Source organism: Notechis scutatus, chromosome 9 (genome assembly GCF_049901735.1).
Source record: "Notechis scutatus isolate UNSWTSFEM ecotype Mainland chromosome 9, rNotScu1.2, whole genome shotgun sequence".
NCBI classification, from domain to species: Eukaryota; Metazoa; Chordata; class Lepidosauria; order Squamata; family Elapidae; genus Notechis; species Notechis scutatus.
The window spans coordinates 19517849-19539770 of NC_142017.1; the positions used below are offsets into that span (position 1 = coordinate 19517849).

Sequence of the window (21922 nt, forward strand, 5' to 3'; positions counted from 1 at the left end):
TCAGTGGTTAGAGTACAGTATTGCAAGTTACTTCTGCAGCCAGCTGCCTGCAATTTGGCAGTTCAAATCCCACCAGGCTCAAGGTTGGCTCAGCCTTCCATCCTTCCAAGGTGGGTAAAATGAGGACTCAGATTGTTGTGGGCAAGAGGATGACTCTGTAAACCACTTAGGGCTGTAAAGCTTTGTAAAGCAGTGTATAAATCTAAGTGCTGTTGCTATTTGAGGGGCCGTCACAGAGAAGAGGAGGTCAACATATTGACCTGAGGGCAGGACAAGAAGTACAGTAACAGATGAAAAGGAGAGATCCACCTTAGGAGAAATTGCCTACTAGTGAGGACAGCCAGTGGAACGGCTTCCCTCCAGCACCTGTGGGTGCTCCATCCCTGGAGGTTTTCAAGAAGAGACTGGACAGCCATTTACCTGGAATGATACGGGGTCTCTTGCTTGAGCAGAGGGTTGGACTAGAAGACCTCTAAGGCCTTTTCCAACCCTATTTTTCTACGTACTGTATTCAAATATGCTAAGCTGTAGCACATAGTGCTTCGAGTGGTTCTACTCTTACGCAACAAATCTAGGAACCTGCGCTGGGCTACACATTCCCTGCTTTGAATAAGGAATGGCAATTGTTCGTTCTTTATTTAGTGACTGCCTTATTTAGCAGCGTGTTCAGTTATGAAAACAAAGAGAAACAACAACTCTGCAACTAATGCCTGCACTTGTGATCTTTGTAAATCTGTAAAGTAAAGAGAAGCTGAAGCAAGAATATAAGCACAGTTGTGGGTTCACAGTGACCACTTTGCTTAACAAGTGTATAAATGATGTTCCAAAGTGAGGGAGCCACCATAGAGAAGGACCTATTTCTACGTCCCACCAGATGTACTTCCTTGATTGTTGGGACCTGCAACATGCCTTGCCTTCCTGCCTTGGTGTCACCCCATAATCAGGGGTGGGATTCAAATTTCTTAACAACCAGTTCTGTGGGTGTGGCCTAATTTGTGGGTGTGGCTTGGTCATGTGACTGGGTGGGCGTGGCTTGTATGTAAATATTCTAAATATTTATGTAAATATTGAATTGTTTATTTAAAAAAGAGCAACTTTTACCCAAAATCAGGCAAAGCAGGCAGGCCGATTGAGTTGCTCACAAAGTCACAGATTCACAGATTCACTTAGAGATCTATGATTCTGCAATCTGCTACCTGACTCTGTCACATAAAATTTGCTTGCAAGCAAACTCACAAAATTAACTCACAACACGCCATTATGTAAATATTGATTTTTTTTTAAATTAAACAATAGCAACTTTTACCCCCAAATCAGGCAAAGCAGGCAGGCAGATGGAGTTGCTCACAGAAACACAGATTCCCTTAGAGATCTATGATTCTGCAATCTGCTACCTGAGTCTGCACTGAAAAATAGAAGCTTCAGTCCTTAAGGAAGTTTCAGCTCTGCTTTGAGATTAGCTAGAAATCAAGAAATCCAACAATTTCCTGCTTTCTAGCTAAATTCAATCTCCCGGCATAGCAGAACAGCTGATGTTTGGGAGGGGGGAATAGCAACTTACCAAATGCAGGCAAGTTGGATGGCGCGCATGCCAGGTAAGGAGTGAGTGGGCAGGAAGGGGTAGGGCCAGCCAGTGGTGCGATTTGCCGGTTCTTTGAACTGGGCAGAATCATAACAACCATTCTATAGAACCAGTTGGACCAGGTAGAATCCCACCCCTGCCCATAATTCACACCTCAAAGTTCATGTTTGGCTATTTTATTAGGATAAGCAAAAATGTTACAGGTACAAGCATTGGCTTGAAGGGAAATGAACCAGGTGCTATTTATCCAGGGATATTTCTTGTGTCCTGACCGGGTTACTCCATTAGCAGAGATATCCAAAACAGGGTTCTACTAATTATGATCTCTATCTTCTTCATCTATTTCTTAGTTTTGGCTCTTTGAACCTTGACAACACCACAATTCTGAAGTTGTCTTCGAGGGTCTCTGCCATGCCTCTCCTGAAAAAACTTGGGTAAGTGTTTGTATATTGAGGTCAGCCCAGCCATCTGGGATCTGAATGATGCCTGGATTAAATTTCCATCTTCTGTAGTGGAGTCTGAGACCTAGGGAGAATCAAGTCCAGCAGTTTCCCATAGCATACATTGAGATCTCATGCCCTGAACAGAAAAGTCCTCTTTATTAACTCCCCTCTTTGAAAAAAAACAACAACAACCATTCTCTTGCTGGGGAAAGTTGACCTCAAATAAGCCAACTGACCTATGTTTATTTGGGTTTTTGTGTATATAATTCTTTTCTAGTTTGAACAAGAACCATTTCGACAGTCAAATGTCTGCCCACCTTGCAGAAGTTTTGAAGGCCACGCCTCAAATAGAAGAAATTGAGTAAGTCCACATTTTTCACTTGCACTTTTCCACTGTTTTCCTTCACTCTGAGGACATTTTCACCCTGCTGTCAATTTTACCCCTGAGACAGTTTTGGAAATGGACTTCAGGTCTTCTTCCACTGGCCTCCAATTGATTCCACTGACCATTGGGCTGGATTGCTGTAATCAATGTCTGCCCTAGTTCAGAAAGGGACTCGTGTGGTGCTTTGAATAAACTGGAGAGCCGAGAAATGTGGCCAGTTCCTTCTCCAGTTATTTGAGTTTAGGACATCGAGCCCTATGGTTCTATGGCTGGAAGGAACCTCAAAGGTCTTCTAGTCCAACCCCCTGCTCAAGGCAGGAGAACTTATAGCATCCCAATCAAATAGTCGACCAGCCTAATTTTTGAAAACTTCCAATGATGGAGCATCCACAGCTTCCAGAAGCAAGCTACAGGTAGTCCTTGACCACAATTGAGCCCAACATTTCTGTTGCTAAGTGAAGCATTTGTTAAGTGAGTTTGCCCCATTTTACCACAGTTGCCAAGTGAATCACTGCACTTGATAAATTAGACAAACTGTTCTTAAGTGAATCTGGCTTCCCCATTGACTTTGCTTGTCAGAAAGTCAAAAGGGGCTTCACATGACCCAGGACACTGCAACTGTAAATAAATAGGAGTCAGTTGCCAAGCGTCTGAATTCTGATCACATAGTCATTGTCGTAAGTGTGAGAAAGGGTCATAAGTCACTTTTTTCAGTGCCTTTGTGACTTTGAACTGTCACTAAACGAACTGTTGTAAGTTACTGCACCTCTGTATGGTTTGCCAATTGCACAGTGGCAGATAGGACAGCACTCCAGAGGGTGAACGTCATTGCCCAGAGGATCATGGGTTACCCTCTTCCCTTTTTGGAAGAGCTTTATAGCTCCCGCTGCCTTAAGAAAATTCAAAACATCCTCAAAGATCCATCTCATCTTGGGCACCTTTTTTTGGAACTATTATCATCTGGCAGATGGTAGAGAATAATAAAAACAAGGACAGATAGGCTGAAAAACAGCTTCTATCCCAGGGCAGGAGCTCTGTTGAATTCTGCCGTATAGTGCAATATGAATGCAATATCAGGGGGGTTTCAATTCAATCCGTGGAGTGTGAGGGATGTGTGTTTGTGTTTATTTTCTTAGTCATAAATTGTACACTGAAGATGGTATTTAATTTCGTTGTACGAGGTACAATGACAATAAACTAAACTTTTTTTTTATACCAAGGGCTACCTGTATTTCAGTATGATTAAATGAAATGTAATTAAGAAGGCAAAAAAAAAAGGAGATGGGGGAAAAATTGGGGGTTTATTCTAGACTTACAGACTTTCTGCTATAACTTACTTACCCTTCTTCATATTTGCAAGGATTCACATGGTGACTCTGTCCTGGAATTCAGAAAAGATGGTTCGGAGTCAGCCATCATCTATTTCAGAATGGGTTTATCCTTTATTTAAAACAATCTTTGGTATTTCCTCAGTCATGGATTTAGCATTTCCATGACTTCAATGCTTCATTCCACAGGACGCCCCAGCTATATATAGCTTTCTATGGCTTCTGTGGTTTATGGATCCTCAGGATTTAGCAGCTCAATGTAAACTTTGACATCATTTTTAAAACTTTCATAATTTTACATAATAATCTGGCAGCTTGCCTCTGCAAGTTGCAGGTGCTCTTTCACTGGAGGTTTTTAAGAAGAGGTTGGACAGCCAGGATAGTATAAAAGTCTCCTGCCTTGGGCCGTGCGTTGGACTAGAAGACCCCTGAAGTCCCTTCTCGCCCTATGATTCTATAATAAGATGTGACCTTGGTAAAACAAAATAAGTAAATTCCCTAAATTGAGCTGAATTCTAGATGAATTTATAGACTGGTACATATAGTTTGCCTTGCTCTGGGATATTTTTCCAGCTTCCCAGTCTTCCTTCTTTCCTTCTTTCCTTCCTTCCTTCCTTCCTCCCTCCCTCCCTCCCTTCCTTCCTTCCTCCCTTCCTTCATTTTCTATAGCCACTTATCTCATTCAATGACTCTGGGCAGTTTACAATTCAAGAAATATATTACAGTTAAAATACTAAAAATATTTTTAAAAATAAAAACAAAAACATCCAGATTAAATATACAGAGGGGCAAGATACTTGGCCTGCTAGCAATGCATCTAGTATACGGGGCCTTTAATACCTGTGTTCCCAAGCACCCTGGGTTTGGGGACATAACCAGGTCTTTAAACCTTTATGGAAGGCTTACAGATTTGGGGGCCATTCTGATCCCCCCCAAAGGAGGATGTTCCATATACAGTAGAACCTCTGGTCACGACCATAATTTGTTCCATAACTTTGGTTGCAACCCGATTTGGTTGCAACTGAATTTTGGAAATTTGGCACTTATAAAAAAAAAATGGTGTGGAAGGGGAAATTGGCTGTGGAAAAAAATTGTGAATTTTTTTAGTCAGAACCCGATTTGGTTGTGGTCAGAAGCATTCGTAACAGAGGTAGTATTCAGCCAGTTCTGACAGGTTCTAGAGAACTGGTAGCAGAGATTTTGAGTCATTCGGAGAACCGGCCAATCCCACCTCTGACTGGCCCCGCCAGCCCCATCTCTTCTCTGCCTCCCATTGAGTCCCAGCTGATCGGCTGGGTTTTCTTTGGTTGCCCTGCACAGGAGAACGGAGCTGGAAAGCAGGTTAGTGGGGTGGGGAGGGAATGGGGATTTTGCAGTATCCTTCCCCTGCCATGCCCACCAAGCCACACCCACAAAACTGGTAGTAAAAAAAATTGAATCCCACCACTGGTTCGTAACTAGAGGTTCTACTGTAGCAGGACCACTCTGCTTGTCTTCTGGTCTCTGCCAAGCAACACTCTTTGTCTGACGGGATCTGTCGCATGCCGGATCCGTTGGTTCAAGTTGGATGGGTAGAGACTCCTAGAAAAAGGCAATCCCTCAGGAATTACAATAGTTGGAGCTCTTGGTGGGCACAACCCCACTACAAACCCAGCCAGTCTCAACCCAGTTTGTATGCTGGGTATAGAAGGCCAACCTGGTGCTTCCACCTGCTGGGACACCATCAAGGCTTCTTGTCCTATAATTTTGAAAGTCAGTAGACAAAAGGAAGGTCTCCCTGGTCAATTTCCCTCTATGAGGGAAAGAAAAGAAAACCAGGGGAGGATAACAACTCCACATTGCGTAGCTGTTCTTTGAAAGGATAACGACAGCCAAAGATGAAAAACCAAACAAAGAGTCACCAACGGAAATCATAAAATGCCATATTGGGTATTCTGAAACATAGATATTCCACCTGGCTTTGGTGGATCCTGAGATTCTACCAAAAATAGTCAGTCCCAACCATGAACCATGAACCACGAACCAGCTACATGAGTGACACGTGACTTCTTTCTTTGATCCTCTGTGCTTGTGCATTTTCTTTTAAAGCTTAAGCTACAACAAGATTGATGATGCAGGCATGAAAGAAATAGCTAGGATCCTTCCAGGAATGAAGAATGTGAAGTTAATCAAGTAAGTTTCTTGCCCTTCTATTGGTCAAGTTGAGACAGTGATAGATTTCTGATTTGGGTTATAAGTGGTAAAAGGGATTCTGACCCACCATCTAATTGTCTCTCCCATGCTGTGGGAGAAATACCAATGTTGATGGCATGGCTGAATCCAAGGAAGCAAAAGTCATCCCCATAACTTAAGAGGTGCACTTAGTAATCAAATTAATATTAACTGACTTACAAGGTATAAGGCAGAATTTGGGGTGGCAGAGCCCTCCTCAGGTAGGCGATGGTAGCCAGCCTGTGGCAATAATTATACAGAACCTGCTAAGCTCTTGTTGATTGGTTGATGGTATGCCATCACTGGAGGTTTTCAAGAAAAGATTGGGCATCCATTTGTCCAGGGTGGTATAAAGGACTTGCCTTATGTAGAAAATTGGACTAGAAGACCTCCAAAGTCCCTTCCAGCTTCCATTCTACGATTCTTCAAGCTACCTGTTCTGACTGGCTGTGATATTATCTCTGGCCACTGCATAGTTAACTGCTGAGGAATAGGAAAACTAAGAATGAAAGTTTGCAATGCCTAAAAGTTGTCCAGAAGCCCAAGGATGGAGACATCAAAACTATGTTGCTGGTGACCTTAACTTTGTCCCATGCCCTGGACTGTCCATTTCATACTTACTTGCAGATTTTTTGTTAAGCATGCTTCAGTGGCTCTCTTAAGTCAGGTCAATGTTTTCCAATTCAGCGGAAAGCTATGGATCCTATTGGAATGCATTGACTTAAGTAATGGAGCAAATCATCCATAATTCATTGTCAGGTCCCATGCTTCTATAACTTAAGAAAACGATGCGTTGCCTGCAGCACTCAAGAATCGTTAATCAATTGCAATTTTTAATAGGACAAAAGAAAAAAAATTAAATAGATAATGATAAGCAGTCATGTTAATTATATTTGAATGTCTGCAATTAGTTCCATTCCTACTTGGGACTCATCAGATGTACATAACCATAGGATTTTCTGTGGGTTTGAAATCCTGTACTGGGGGTTGTTGTAAGAAAGCTGGGCTATGTGGAGCCATGGTGGCACAGTGGTTAGAATGCAGTATTGCAGGCTAACTCTGCTCACTGTCAAGAGTTCGATCCTGACCAGCTCAAGGTTGACTCAGCCTTCCGTCCTTCCGAAGTTGGGAAAATGAGGACCAGATTGTTGGTGGTGATAGGCTGACTCTATAAACCACCTAGAGAGCAGTGTAAAACACGATGAAGTCGTCTATAAGTCTAAGAGCTGTTGCTATTGTTTACCTTTCTAAAGAAAGACTCTCTCCTTCTTGAAACACAGCTGACCACTAGGCCTGGAGAGCTTCTCAGGTTAATACACTATGTGTCAGAGATGTCCCGTACTGCTAGCTGGGGAATTGAGTCGAAGTCCACAGGTCTTAACGTTCTCAAGGTTGGACACTGCTGCTGTATATAGTGACACCCCTTGCAGTGACCAAGGGCCCATGAGTTCAATCCCTGGCAGATGATCTGAACCCCCATAGAAAAACCCATGCTGGTTGGGGATTTGGTCTGGGATTTGAAGTACACGTATCTTCAAGCCGCCAAGGTGGAGAAACACTGTCCTGACTGATGTCTTTTCATCCTGCAAATTGTCCCTAGTTTTTCCTGCAACAGCATCACTTCAGTTGGAGGACAATGGATAGCAGAAGGTCTGGTTGAGAGTGAGAAGCTGGAAATACTCAAGTAAATCAATCACCCTTTGTTAATCTGGATTCCTTCCCCCACCCTGCTTGTCTCTTTAAAGCAGGGGCGTCCAACCTTGGCAACTTTAAGACTTGTGGACTTCAACTCCCAGAGTTCCTCAGCCAGCAAAGCTGGCTGAGGAACTCTGGCAGTTGAAGTCCACAAGTCTTAAAATTGCCAAGGTTGGACGCCCCTGCTTTAAAGCATCCTTTTTTCCCACTGATACCTAACAAAGTGCAAACATTAAGGGATGGGATGCAAATATTTTACTACCAGTTCTGTGGGCGTGGCTAGGTGGGTATGGCCATGTGACTGGGTAGGCATGGTTTCTTTTCTTTTTTTGCAGCACCCCTCCCCCCCTCTGCACACTCTTTTTTTGCCTCCTGGGCCTCAGGGAAGCCTCCCGGGCGAAGGAGTAAGACAGCGAAGGGAATCCTGGAACAGCTGATCCTAGGAACAGCTGATCGTTGGGAGGAAAAAAAATACTGGTTCAGCTGAACCGGTAGCTGTTTTTTTTTTTACTAATGGTTCAGCCCAACAGTAACGTTTTTTTACTATCGGTTCGCTTGAACCGGGCCAAACCGGTAGAATACCACCACTGCAAACATTTCTTGACAACACGATGTCTGCTATATTTCCATTAATCATCTTTTTTCCAGTCCATGAGTGAAATAGCCTCACACTGTCCTTTAGCTTGGTGTTTATGTAGTTCTGAAGCCCATCCTTTTTATTCTGACACCACCCAAGTCACATGATGTCAGAAGGAGCCTGCTAACACCTTTCCTTATCACTCACAAAAGCTGATGCCTTTTAGCAAAAATGTGTTACAGGTAGTCCTCAACTGACAACCACGAGGAGCCCCAAATTTTTGCTGCTAAAGAAGATACTTGTTAAGTGAGTTTTGCCTCATTTGACGATCTTTCTTGCCATCGTTGTTAAATGAACCACTGCAGTGGTTCGATTAGTAACGTGGTTGTTGAGTGAATCTGGCTTCCCCGTTGACTTTGCTTGTCAGATGGTCATAAAAGGGGATCACGTGACCTCCCTGGGACATGGCAACTATCATGAGTCGGTGACCAAGCATCTGAATTTTGATCACGTGACCACGGGGATGCTACAGAGATTGTAAGTGTGGGAAAATGGCCATAAATCAATTTTTTTTCTGTGCTGTTGTAAATTTGAATGGTCACTGAAAAAACTGTTGCAAGTCGAGGACTTGTAGATGGAAAATGAGGTTTGTCCCCATTCTTCTGTCCTTCCATAAGACGGTTGGTCTGAGTGTCCATCGGGACAGTCTGTCCCTGGAGGGAGCTACTAGAATGCTTGCATCCCACTTTCCCTTCTCCGCAAATCCTGCTCCCTCCCTGCCCATCTTTTAATTCATATTGCTGTTTATTTTAATTGTTTCATTGTTTTATTATTGTTATATGTTTAATAATGTTATGTTCTACTGTTGTAAGCCTCTCAGAGTAGCCCCTCCTCTTGTCACATGGCTTAATGTAGAGTTCCTTTGTTAGGTAAATGTTAATTCTTCTTTTAATCCATGATCATTCACCTCCACTCCCCCTTCTCCTGCCTAGATTATCTGGGAACAGAATCGAAAACAAGACTTTGGAAACACTGGCTCCAATTTTGCCTTTCAAGAAACATTTGAAAGTCCTCCAGTAAGTACCCAGGTTAAGAATATTGCATCTGTAAATCTGTTTCACTGGCTCCACCTTAATATTACATTGGGGAAGGAAACCCTTTCAAACTGTGTAGCGCTCAATGGGCAAAAGGTGTTCATGGCATCAAATAAGCCTTTTATGGCTCTCTGACTCTTTGGCTTGGGCGTAACAGTGAGAAAAGAGATATAATATTGCTTTATCATTGTTTCGCCAGGAGTCAGGACAATGATCATTTGCCTAGGCAATTGCTTCTTTTGGATCCACAGACAATAAGCACATCTCTAAATAAAGGGATTTTAAGTGTTTATTATTAGCTCAGGCATATAAATGTTAAAGCATAACAAAAAAGCATATATTCCAAGCAAGCAAGATGACATCCAAATCTCTTACAAGCTGCCAGGAACTCCTTCATAATGACAGATATCCCCAGGGGTGGCGAATTGGAGGAGGAGGAGGAGATAAATGAGAGAGGGGGGGAGGGAGAGGGGTGGAGGGAGGGAGAAGGAGATGAGGAGGGAGGGGAAGGGAGGGAGAGGAAGAGGGAGGGAAGGAGGGGAAGAGGGAGGGGGAGGGGAAGAGGAGGAAGGGGGAGGGAGGGGGAGAAAGAGAGAGAGAGATGATTGATAGATGATAGATGGACAGACAGATACAAAGAGAAACAGAGGTCATTTTAGAAGCCAGAACCATATATCCTATTTTTCTGCACCCCAATGGCCATTCTGCTGTGCTCCAGAACCCACTCCAGATGCCCAGGGGGATATTGTAGCACCCAACTCAACAGTGCTAGCTTTCGTGTTTATCAGGGAGTCTAGCTTATGTTCTTTTAATAAAAAAATTAGAATAGCAAAATAATATAACAACCCCACCCCCCACCAAATTACAAGAAAAACTGCAGCCATAAAAAAAAAACCTTATAATCATACCAACATAATGTGAGCTGGGACACAGCTCATCCAAGCCCCTAGGGATGTCCATAAAGTGTGGTCCAAAAACTGAAGCTGGCAGCCACGAACCGCGTGATAAGAACTCTGCCCGTTTGTACGCACAGCTTTACTTTTTGATCACAACTGCTGTGGACAACCCCTGCATAGTCTCCGGGGAGATCCCTCCCCAGATGTCCTCATTCGGTATCGCTGCCCCTTCTCAGCGTGGCACGTTTGCAAAAAAAAAAAAAAAAGTATGCAATGCCACACGTTTTTCTTTTCCCCCACATAAATTTCCTTTGGTGTCTCTGCAGCCTTTCTTCCTGTCAGTTGGATTCTGAAGGACTCGGCCACTTGGCAGGAATCTTGGCCAAATGTCCACAGATAGAAGAAATCAAGTAAGTGACACAGGAGGTCCAGCCACAAAGGTTCACCAAGGCCAGGGGTTTTGAAAACGTTTCAGAGCTGCCTTATGACCTAGATTTGAAGTTCTGACAATTCCCCAGTAATCATGGGACTCGGTGGTGGGATTCAATTATTATTTTTTTACTACCGATTCGGTGGGCATGGCTTAGGCATGGCAGGGCATGGCTTGGTGGGCGTGGCAGGGGAAGGATACTACAAAATCCCCAATCCCTCCCCATCCCACTAACCTGCTTTCCAGCTCCATTCTCCTGTGCAGGGCAACCAATGGAGACCCAGACAATCAGCTGGGACTCAGGAGGCAGAGAAGAGATGGGGCCAGTCAGAGGTGGTATTTGCCGTTTCTCCGAACTACTCAAAATTTCTGCTACTGGTTCTCCAGAACTGGTCAGAACTGGCTGAATCCCACCTCTGATGTGACTTCAGCCACTCAGCACATGGCTGTTTGCTGTTTGCAGAGTCCCACTGTGAAGTGATCATGATTTACGATAATTTTGCCTAAAACCTGCATTTATTTCCAGTTTTTGCCAAAACTGACCCATAAGCAATTTACACAATGACTTGACTTAATAGCCACAAAAATGGTTGTAAAATCGGGTCAGTCATGTGACCAACCTGCTTTATGGCCATCACGAGTTACAGCAGTAATGGGGCAAGCTCCATTACGGCCGTGACTTGAGGACTGACTCTTAAAGGCTCTGCTTGTTGATTTTGCCTGGGATTGTTGTATGATTCTCTTGCTATGTCTTCGCAGCTTGTCAGAAAACAACATTGGGGATAAAGGTGTGATGTCCTTTATGACACCCTGGCCACAATCTTCACAACTCAGGAAGATTGAGTAAGTTTTCAGTTTCAGGCAAGAGAAGAGTTAGTGGCAGGATACATTCTTCATTTTAAGTCATAATGAGTTAATGAGTTAAATGGTTTAATAGTTTAATTGGTTCGAATTCAGTGTAACAATGGGGACAAGTTAATTGTAACTTCCAAGTGAAGCGTTTTGGTTTATTGGACTGTGTGAACCCAGCTCATTATAGCTTGTTCAACAAACCATGACTATGCATGGTTAAACAAACCATGGCCAAGCACCCAAGCATTAACCTTGCCCATATTACAAGGAGCATAAATCAAGGTGGTTTAAGACTATGGTATGGTGGTAGCAGATTATCACAGCTTCAGCCTCAGGATGTATAATTTTAATAGGCTGTTTCACTTTCCAAATTGCAGGATTGGGAAAGATCCACGTTAATCTAGTGATCTGGACCTACTCCAACCATTGGCTCTAGTTCTTGGCTCCACCAGTTTAGGAAGGATTCAGACTAACTGGGTGAGATATAGAGAAGGATAGAGAGGATAAAGGTAGAGTGGAAACCATGTCCTAAAATGTTTCACCTGAAGATAGATAGAATGACATTCTTTGGCTCAGTTTGTTGTATGGATAGGTGTACGTGTGTATACGTGTGTGTGTGTGTTGAGTCAGTCTTGATTTCTGACTAGATGAATCCCTGAGCAGTTTTCGTGGCAAGATTTTTTTCAGAAATAGTTTGTCATTGCCTCCTTCCTAGGGCTGAGAGAAAGTGGCTGGCCTGAGGTCACCCAGCTGGCTTTGTGCCTAAAATAGGACTAAAACTCATAGACTCCCAGTTTTCATTCTGTTGTACATTTAACTACTTTACCAAACTGGTTCTCTTTGTCAGTGAACTGTCCTAAAGGTGCTTTTTTAAAAAGCAAGTGGACTTTCTTAGTTTTTTTCCTAGAAAGCCAAGTTCTTCAAAACTGAAGAAGCTTCTTGGATGAGAAGCGAAACATTTTCAAGAATAAAAAAAAGTCCATTTGCTTTTTCAAAAAGCACATTTGGAACAACTATAACCCGGAGGATTGAGAATCTCCATAGATAGTGAACTGTGTTAATTACAGACATTATTGCTACACTCAAACAGTGTGTTAAGCTTTGGTTAAAACTGTTTTTTTTCCTCTGTGTGTTTTAATATGGTGGTTAGGAATATAGCTCACGGTTCAATATATCAGGTCAATCCAGGAAAAGAATCAGTTCACTAAGCAAATGAATTATGCACTGTGCAAACATAGCCACAAAATACAGATACAGATACTGATCCTTTTCTCCCTTTTTTAAATTTTAGACTAAAGGCCTGTGACATCAGCGATTGTGCTTCCAAAACTCTAATTGTCGGACTCAGCTGCTGTCCTTTCCTTGAAGAGATTTTGTGAGATTGCATTGTTGTTGTTATTGTTGTTGTTGCTGCTATTATTATTATTATTATTATTATTATTATTATTATTATTATTATTATTATTATTATTATTATTATTATTATTATTATTATTATTATTATTATTATTATACACAAAAATGACAGTATACACAGCAAACGAGATAACCATGCTGGGTTTCGTATCACAAATCACTAGTTGAACACTTCCCAAGTGTTTACGACTGCGTGATATATTGGCGGATTATGCGAGCAGATCCCAGTAAGGTGGACTTCTGCAGCTGACCAATAGTGATCTTGTCAGCGCCAATTGTTATTATTATTATTATTATTATTAAAATGTATATGCTGCCAAACTCTTAGTGACTCTGGGTGGTTTAACAAATTATTTCAAACATGAAAAATTAGATATCAAAAATAACAAGAAACAAAAAAAGGATAGAAATGGCAAAATAAGGTGGGTAGAAACCCCCCAAAAATCCATCTGGGTGAAGAGTCAGGTTTTCAGGCCCTTTCAAAACACCAGCAGGATAGGGGATTATTCAGATCTTGTGGGGCAGATATCTTCCAGAGGACAAGCCCTGCTACAGAGTAGATGCACTCCCAGGATCCCAATAAGTGACATTGTTTAATTCAGGGGTCCCCAAACTTGGCAACTTTAAGACTTGTGGACTTCAACTCCACAAGTCAGCTGAGGAATTCTGGGAGTTGAAGTCCACAAGTCTTAAAGTTGCCAAGTTTGGCGACCTCTGGTTTAATGATGGAATCTGGACAGCGCCAGTCCTGAAGGATTGAATCAGCTTGTTAGTCGTAAATCAGGATAAGGTACTTAGCCCAGTGTGCTACTGGTCAAAATAGCACCCAAACCAGAAAGGTAGGTTAATATCTCTTTATTTATGCATAAGTAAAGTATTAGGTGTCCCACAGGTACAAAGTGAGAAGCCCTTAGAAAATGGAGAAATCAATTTATATACAGAATAACAGAGCTGGGAGGGACCTTGGAGATCTTGTAATCCAACCCCCCTACTTAAGCAGTAGATACCATTTCAGACAAATGGTTGTCCAATCTCTTTTTAAAAGCCTCCAATGATGGAGCACCCACAACTGATTAATTGGTTAATTACTTAAATTAAATTAAAATTAATTGAAGGAAATTACTCTTTAGCTCTAGATTGGTTTTTTCCCTTGATTAATTTCCATCCATTGTTTCTTGTCTTGTCATTTGGTGCTTTGGAGAATAGCTTGACTCCCTCTTCTTTGTGGCAGCCCCACAAATATTGAAACACTGCTACCATGTCTCCCCTCATCTTTCTTTTCACTAAGCTAGATATACCCAATTCCAGCAACCGTTCTTCATACGTTCACTGTACATTTTACGCTTTAGCCTCCAGGTCCCTAGTCCTCTTGGTTGCTCTTCTCTGCACTCTTTCCAGACTCTCAATGTCTTTTTTTTTACATTGTGGTGACCAAAACTAGATGCAGTATTCCAGGTGTGGTCTTACCAAGGCTTTATAAAGTGGCACTAATACATCACGTGATCTTGATTCTGTCTTTCTATTAACGCAGTTAATGTTAACACAGTTCAAATATATGGGGTTTGGAACGTGTTCTTCATTGCTAGCATAATTTGAGTCACCAAGCATCTAGCGAGCATGCCCATTAACTATATAAAACCGTTCATATCATCCCATCATATTCTTAGCATGATCTTGTATTGAATATTCAAGGGGTACGTTTCCCACAGTTTTCAAGTTATTATAATTCAACTTTCTGAGCAATTTCTATCTCTGGCCACTTTCAATTGGTTCTGGTCAGAATTTCACATTCTTGCTTGTTACTTCAAAGAAACCAGAAACAGTCATCAAAGGCACTCCTCATTCCCGAATGCAGTTATTCAAAGAGGCCCCCGCTCTTGTTCCCACCAAGGTGGACAGATGCTATAGGAGGCAATGGAAAGTGGTTGGATTCCATTTTTTATTATTATTATCAGTTCTGTGGGCGTAGCTTGGTGGGCATAGCAGGGGAAGGTTACCGCAAAATTCCCATTCCCTCCCCTCCCCACCTCACTAACCTGCTTTCCAGTTCCATTCTTCTGTTCAGGGCAACCAAAGAAGACCCAGCCGATCAGCTGGGACTCAATGGGAGGCAGAGAAGAGATGGGGTTGGCGGGGCCAGTCAGAGGTGGGATTTGCCGGTTCTCCGAACTTCTCAAAAGTTCCGCTACTGGTTCTCCAGAACTGGTCAGAACCAGCTGAGTTCCACCTCTGCATGGAGGGCTTTATAGGTAGTAACCGGCACCTTGAATCAGGCCCAGAAGAAGCAAACAGACCCACCAATGCAGACGACAAAGCAGAGATGCTCCTGGTTGCTATTATTGCTATTACAACAGAGGGATGCCTGGAACTTCTTACCCTGTTGGCCTCTTGAATAAGAATCTTTCTCATATCTGAACTTGTGTTTTTTTTTAGCTTGTCTTGGAATAAGCTTGGTGATGAAACTGCCAAAGAGCTCGCCATGGTTCTCCCTGGGTTGACAAGGATGAAGTTTCTGGAGTAAGTACCTTAAGACCTTGAAGCTGATTTTGATTTTATTAGGAAGGGGAATTCGATACTATCATTAATTTCTCTTCTGGAGATCCCCAGATGAGAATGTGATCAGGAAAATATCAGAGTGCAGAAATGAATAGATTAACCCTTGCGATTCAGGAGAAAGAGCAAAGTGATTGTTATATGACATGGGATTTATTTTATCAATGGTTAAATAACAAAAATGGAAGTTAGAAACAGGGAAACAAAAGATTAGTGAAATAAAGAAGATAGGTTAGGAGAGAGAAGCAAATATTATGATTAGTATGTTGAATATTATTATTTTAACATTGTAGAATTAATACTGATGTATGACTGTAAATGACTGTAAATTTTGATTACTATTTTACAAAGATATTTGTACCTGGACGACACACTGTTCAATTGAAGATGGAATTATTATATTAAAAAAAAAATCCATTTAAAAAAGAGTAATTTCCCTTATGTTCTTCTCTCTCTAGTCTGGACAACAACTGTATCACAACTTATGGTGCTTCCATGTTAGCAAGGCAGCTTCCTCGATGTCCTAGAATCCAGACTATACGGTGAGCTTTCTAGGAGTAGTAAGAGCCCCTCTCAGTCCTCTAAACAAAATTGGATTCATAGGCTGAGTTATCAACCTTCGAAGACCTTCTTATGGTGCTGCAACCCAGTTGAAGTCTGGCCAAGAATAAGAAGCGGATCCCAATTTTGTTAGTTGAAATTCCGTCAAGTTCTTTTGGATGACCACCAGGTGTGTGGACTTCCAGCCCCACCAAAATACTCCAGCCAGGACAGCCATTGCTGAGCATCCTGAATGTTCTCAGCCCAAACATCTGGAGGGCTGAGGTTGAACAAGGGTGATTTGAATGGTGATGTTTAGGGAGGGTGCATCCAAGGGTGTCATCAAGATGGGGTCCAAAAAGTAATGACGGTGACCAGAATAGTACAGAGCTCTGTCTGGTTCTTATATGCATCCCACATGAAAAGAGGAGGATCTTTGATCACATTGCATGCCCGCCATCTTGATTTTTTTGGCCACCTTCGTGGCCACCTTGGTAGCATTTAATAAGTCAAAAAAAGCTGCTGGTTGCCCATATTTAATTGAAACTGAGAATAGCAGGTGCCACAAGAATCATAAATGCCAAGCCATTGTTTGTTTTATCCATGGTTTATTGAATAAGCTATTGATTTGCACCAAGACAAATTCCTTGTGTGTCCAATCACACTTGGCCAATAAAGAATCCTATTCCTATTCCTATTCCTATTCCTATTCTATTCTATTCTATTCTATTCTATTCTATTCTATTCTATTCTATTCTATTCTATTCTATTCTATTCTATTCTTTCCTGATCTTTCCTGTTCTTTCCTGTTCTGTTCCATTCCATTCCATTCTATTGGGTTCATCTATCATTATAATAAGCCACATTTAGTAGATTCTTACAATGATCATTTCAAAACCTGCAATGATAAACCGAGAATAAATGCTGGCAGCAGAATCAGAAAGGATCTGGGGTTATTGTACTGTGACCAATATGGTTCTCAGATTTGGTAAAATACAGGTACAGTAGTCCCTGACTCACAACCATTCATTTAGTGACCATTTGAAGTTACAATAGCAGCAAAAAATGTGAGTTATGACCATTTTTCACATTTACAACTTTTGCAGCATGCCCATAATCACATCATCAAAATTCAGACGCTTGGCAACTGACTCATTTTTATAACGGTTGCAGCGTCCCAGGGCCACATGATCCTCTTTTATGACCTTCTGACAAGCAGAGGTGGGTATTCAGCAGGTTCTGACTGGTTCTGGAGAACCAGTAGTGGAAATTTTGAGTAGTTCAGAGAACCGGCAAGTACCACCTCTGACTGGCCCTGCCAACCCTGTCTCTTCTCTGCCTCCCATTGAGTCCCAGCTGATTGTCTGGGTCTCCATTGGTTGCCCTGCACAAGAGAACGGAGCTGGAAAGCAGGTTAGTGGGGTGTGGAGGGAATGGGAATTTTGCAATATCTTTCCCCTGCCATGCCCACCAAACCACACCATGCCCAGCAAGCCACCCTCACAGAACCAGTAGTAAAACAAATTGAATCCCACCACTGCTGACAAGCAAAGTCGATTGGGAAACCAGATTCACTTAACAATAGTGCTACTAACTTAACAATTGCAGTGATTCACTTAACAACTGTGGCAAGAAAGGTCATAAAATGGGAGGAAATTCACTTAATAAATGTCTTGCTTAGCAAGAGAAATTTTGGGGTCAGTTGTGGTTGTATGTTGAGAATAATAAGCCATGTTTAGAAGATTCACTCAACTCCCTAAGTTAAACAAGTTGCACTACGACCTAGAGTGATGGAGAAGCTGCAAAATAGGTCAATAACATTTTTATCTTCTTTGTTTCTTTTAAGATTTTAAGGGGACAGTAGAAGCTTGCAGATCAGTGGTGGCTTCTAACTTCTACTTCAAAACAGCAATATGTTCTGATATAAGTAAATAAGGGGCATTTAATTTTTTTGTATAATTTTTATTAAAACCTTTAAACAAGAAAAGGATAATTAGCACACCTTAGAATTGGGGAAGATAAGGAAGAAAACAAAAGAAAGAAAAAGCAGCATTTGCAAGAAAAAAAAAGTTGAACATATAGAATCTAGAATAGAAAAGAAAGAAAAAAGATAGAAAGAGGCTTCCAATATTCTTCATAGCAGTTAGAAGAGCAAAAATATTTCACCCCTTCTGAAGCTGCATCAGGTAACTCTTCTTTCTATAACCCTGTCTAATCATTAAAACCATAAATCACATTCATTCGTTCACATTTATGCAAAGATTCCATAAGAGGTTTCCAGTCACCCGTAATCAAAAAAGTAAATTTATCCATCTCAGCAAGTTCTGTCAATTTCACCAATCTTTCCCCCATGGTGAGTAATGCCAAATCTTTCCATCTTTGTACATGCAATAATCTTGTCAAAGTAATAATACATTGAAATAATCTTCCGTGGCTTTTTTCTAGCTCATGAACTGCCCTGTTTATTCCTCCTCCAGCTGCCTTTTGCTTTTTGAAAGACGCTTCATTTATACCAAGGAAAAGTGAAGGCTTTGTTTGGAAATGTAGCTCGGGGGGGAACAGGACAAGGCAATAGGAGGCATCATGGATGAATAAAAGGAACAGGCAGGGAAACCACTTTAAGAATAGCTGTGTTTTTCCCCCCCTTCTGTTCAATTCTTGGAGACTCCTTGGACAAATCCCTGCAGTTTTCTTGGCAAGGTTTTCAGAAGTGAGCTGCCATTGCTTCCTCTCTAGGGCTGGGAGAAAGTGACTGGTCCAAGATCACCCACCTGGCTTCATGCCCGAGGCTGAACTAGAACTCATGGTCTCTCCGTTTCCAGATTGATGCCTTCGCTATGCCAATTCTTTCTTTTTTAAAAAAATTACTTCCAAAGTTAAAATACAAAATTCAAAAAAGAAAAGAAAGAAAAAAAAAGACCAAACCAGCACAAAACCAGAAAAATGTGCATGAAACCAAAGTATCAAAAATACACATAGCTTGTTCCCCCTTGGTTGAACAGTGATACATATATTTCAACAGTAATAGCCCTCCCTCCCTTTTCAAAACAGATCCACAATTTATAACTCTTCTTAATTGGTGTTTGAATGGCCCTCAATAGGTCTTTGCCTCCTTCGGCTGCCTCTTTGCAATCCGAAAAGAATTCCAAATATGCACCCAAGTCAGAGCTAGGACAGTTATTTCTTGCATTTTGTGGGCATGATATATATGTGACATGATAGCAGCGCAATAGTGGTGAACATGAGAGCAGTCTTTGAGGGGCTGCCACAAAGAAGAGGGGGTCAACTTATTTTCCAAAGCACTACAAGGCAGGACAAGAAACAATGAATGGAGACTAATAAATCCTTAGTAACACCACACCTAAAATATTGCATCCAATTTTGGTCACCACACAAGATGTTGAGATTTGGGAGGAAATGCAGACAAGAGCAACTAAGAGGATTAAAGGCCCGGAGATTAAAATATACGAGGAACAGCTGCAGGAACTGGATATGACCAATCTAGAGGAAAGGACTAGGGAGGGACATGATAGCAGTATTCCAGTATTTGAGGGGCTGCCACAAAGAAGAAGGGGGTCAACCTATTTTCCAAAGCACTAGAATGCAAGACAAGAAACAATGGATGGAAACTAACCAAAGAGAGATACAACCTAGAATTAAGGAGAAACTTCCCAAAAGTGAGAACAATTAACCAGTGGAATAGCTTGCCTTCAGAAGTTGTGGGTGCTCCATCACTGGAGGTTTTTAAAAGACTGGACAGACTCTTGTCTGAAATGATACAGGGTCTCCTGCTTGAGCAGAGAATTGGACTAGAAGACCTCCAAGGTCCCTTCTTCCAGGTTTATTCTGACGGATTGGATAAAAACCGCTTTAAAGCAGGGTCTTTGCTTTGCTGCAAATGGTAAGCTGGCAGTAGTACCATTCTTCGGGTGCCTAAAACTGCTCCTTTGTCTTTCCAGGCTATGGCACAATTCTATCTCAGAGGACGTCAAGAAGCAGCTGGCCGATCAAGAGCCGCGATTACATTTTGCCTTCCTTTGAGATGGGAAAAACGGAACTCAAGCTTGCAGCTTTGAGGGAGATTGCTACTGTCCGGAGTCTTTTAGACACGAGAGTAAGGAGGGGACTTTCATTAAAGAAAGCCTTTCTCCAGCCTATGGATGAGACTATCAAATCATCCTTAGCTCTACTGGTGTTAAAATAGCTTTTGCTGCTCTATTTCAATACCCTCCTCAAGATAATGACCAACCCAGAAGGCCATGTTGCTGTTTTCTTTGGAGACACACCAAGGAACTACAGGGCTTTGGAAATGGGGAATTTGGGCACCCCTCTGCCTTGGGCAAAGACCTGAAGTCTGCAAAATTGGATTTTGGCTTCTTGAAATATCTGTTGCTAACACAGGGTGCCAGAGGAGGTATACTAATTTTGCACTAACGCACTTGGAATCCTTTACAGAAAACGCACATGGAAAGAAGTATTGGATTCTGCAGTGTGGATGAACACTGTTTTTTTAAAGCTATATTTATTTATTCTATTATATCACAAGCTACTTTAATTTGGTTGATGCTGAGATTGGTTGAACCAGGAGATGTTATGAATGAATTCAACCTTCAAGGGGTTTTCCAAAGACCCCCCCGCTAGATGGCGCTATGCCCTTATGGGATTGTGATAGAGAAGCAGTGGTTGTTTTCTATGGGATGGCGAAGAAGGAATTCTAAGAATTCGGATACACAAACACCTTTATCTGTAAGTCCAAGATTTTGTTCAAGGAGGCAGACAGAGGTTAAGCAGGTGGCAGAACTGAGAGGTAGAAGTTAAGTGGTCCTTGAGCTCCTGAACCCCTAAATTATCTCGAGATTACCCAAAGAAAAGATGGGGACCAGATGGATTTAGCAAGTGTAGAAAGTGAGAACGTTGACCTTGATGGAGGTATGCAGGAACTTTTTCCTAGGTAAAAGAGAAGGAGGAATTTTTTTAAAGTCAAGAATGTCCTGATAACATTCAGAAGTGCACAGATGATGATACCTAGTTGGGTCACGAAATGTCTGCAAGTGAAACACTAAACTCAGAGAACATCATGGACCCTATAGTCCTTCTCCTCCTCTTTGTCTCTGCAAATTCCACTCCCTTTTAGTACTGATGATGTTACCTAGTTGGGTCATGAAATGCCTGCAAATCACCAGCTCAGAGAGAGCATCAAGGACTCCACAGTTCATCCCAGAGCTGCAGAGATTTTCTCCTATTTAAACCACATGCGGGTATCAGATGTTTCAGAAAGCACTGAAATAAATTTCCACCAAGGAACAACTGCTATTTCTACAATATTGATAATCAGGGAGCAAACTCCACACTCACTTGCACTGAAAATGTTACCTAGCTCAGAGAGTACCGACGACCCTATAGTTCACCTGCAGAGATTCTCATCTGTTAGATGCAATTCAGACAGACACCTTTGTATCACTGAATAATAATAATAATAATAATAAAGGAAAGGCTTCAGAACTGTCCCCCCTCCAAATTTGCCAGCCTTTAAGAGTTGTGAACTCCCAGAATTCCCCAGCCATGATGCGGAATTCTGCGGAATTCTGCAGAATTCTGGGAGTTGGAAGTCCACACTTCTTTAAAGTGGAAGAGTTTGGGAGGGGGAAAAAACCATGGCTTTAGATAAATATATTTGTAACTTTCAGAGTGAGATAAGTTAACATACAGTATGAATAAAATAAATATATAATTTTGAGGGGGGGGAAACAAGGAGAAAGTGGTACAGTATCATCAGACTGTTTGATTCTGTTACTATAAAAGGTAAGTTTCTCTTGTTCAGTCATGTCTGATTTTAGTGGGTGGCGCTCATCTATTTCTTAGCTGAGAGGGCCAGCATTATCCAAAAACACTTCTGTGGTCATGTTGCCAGCATGACTAT

At 41.8% G+C, this 21922-nt stretch overlaps 1 protein-coding gene across 3 annotated transcripts in view; it reads left to right on the top strand.

Moving 5' to 3' along the window:
- The window catches only part of NLRC5 (NLR family CARD domain containing 5), a 42990-nt gene extending 22083 nt beyond the window's left edge, over positions 1-20907 (top strand). For 2 of the 3 annotated variants that reach the window (XM_087971708.1, XM_087971709.1), the window contains 11 exons: positions 1933-2016; positions 2303-2386; positions 5827-5910; positions 7550-7633; positions 9214-9297; positions 10538-10621; positions 11401-11484; positions 12785-12868; positions 15343-15426; positions 15921-16004; positions 19962-20417. In XM_087971708.1, coding sequence (XP_087827834.1) covers positions 1933-2016; positions 2303-2386; positions 5827-5910; positions 7550-7633; positions 9214-9297; positions 10538-10621; positions 11401-11484; positions 12785-12868; positions 15343-15426; positions 15921-16004; positions 19962-20043 — 922 coding nt within the window. In that variant the 3' untranslated portion in view covers positions 20044-20417. Of the gene's footprint in view, positions 1-1932; positions 2017-2302; positions 2387-5826; positions 5911-7549; positions 7634-9213; positions 9298-10537; positions 10622-11400; positions 11485-12784; positions 12869-15342; positions 15427-15920; positions 16005-19961 lie in introns of all 3 variants that reach the window. The other variant, XM_087971707.1, reaches the window with a different exon arrangement.
- The last annotated feature ends 1015 nt before the right edge of the window (positions 20908-21922 follow it).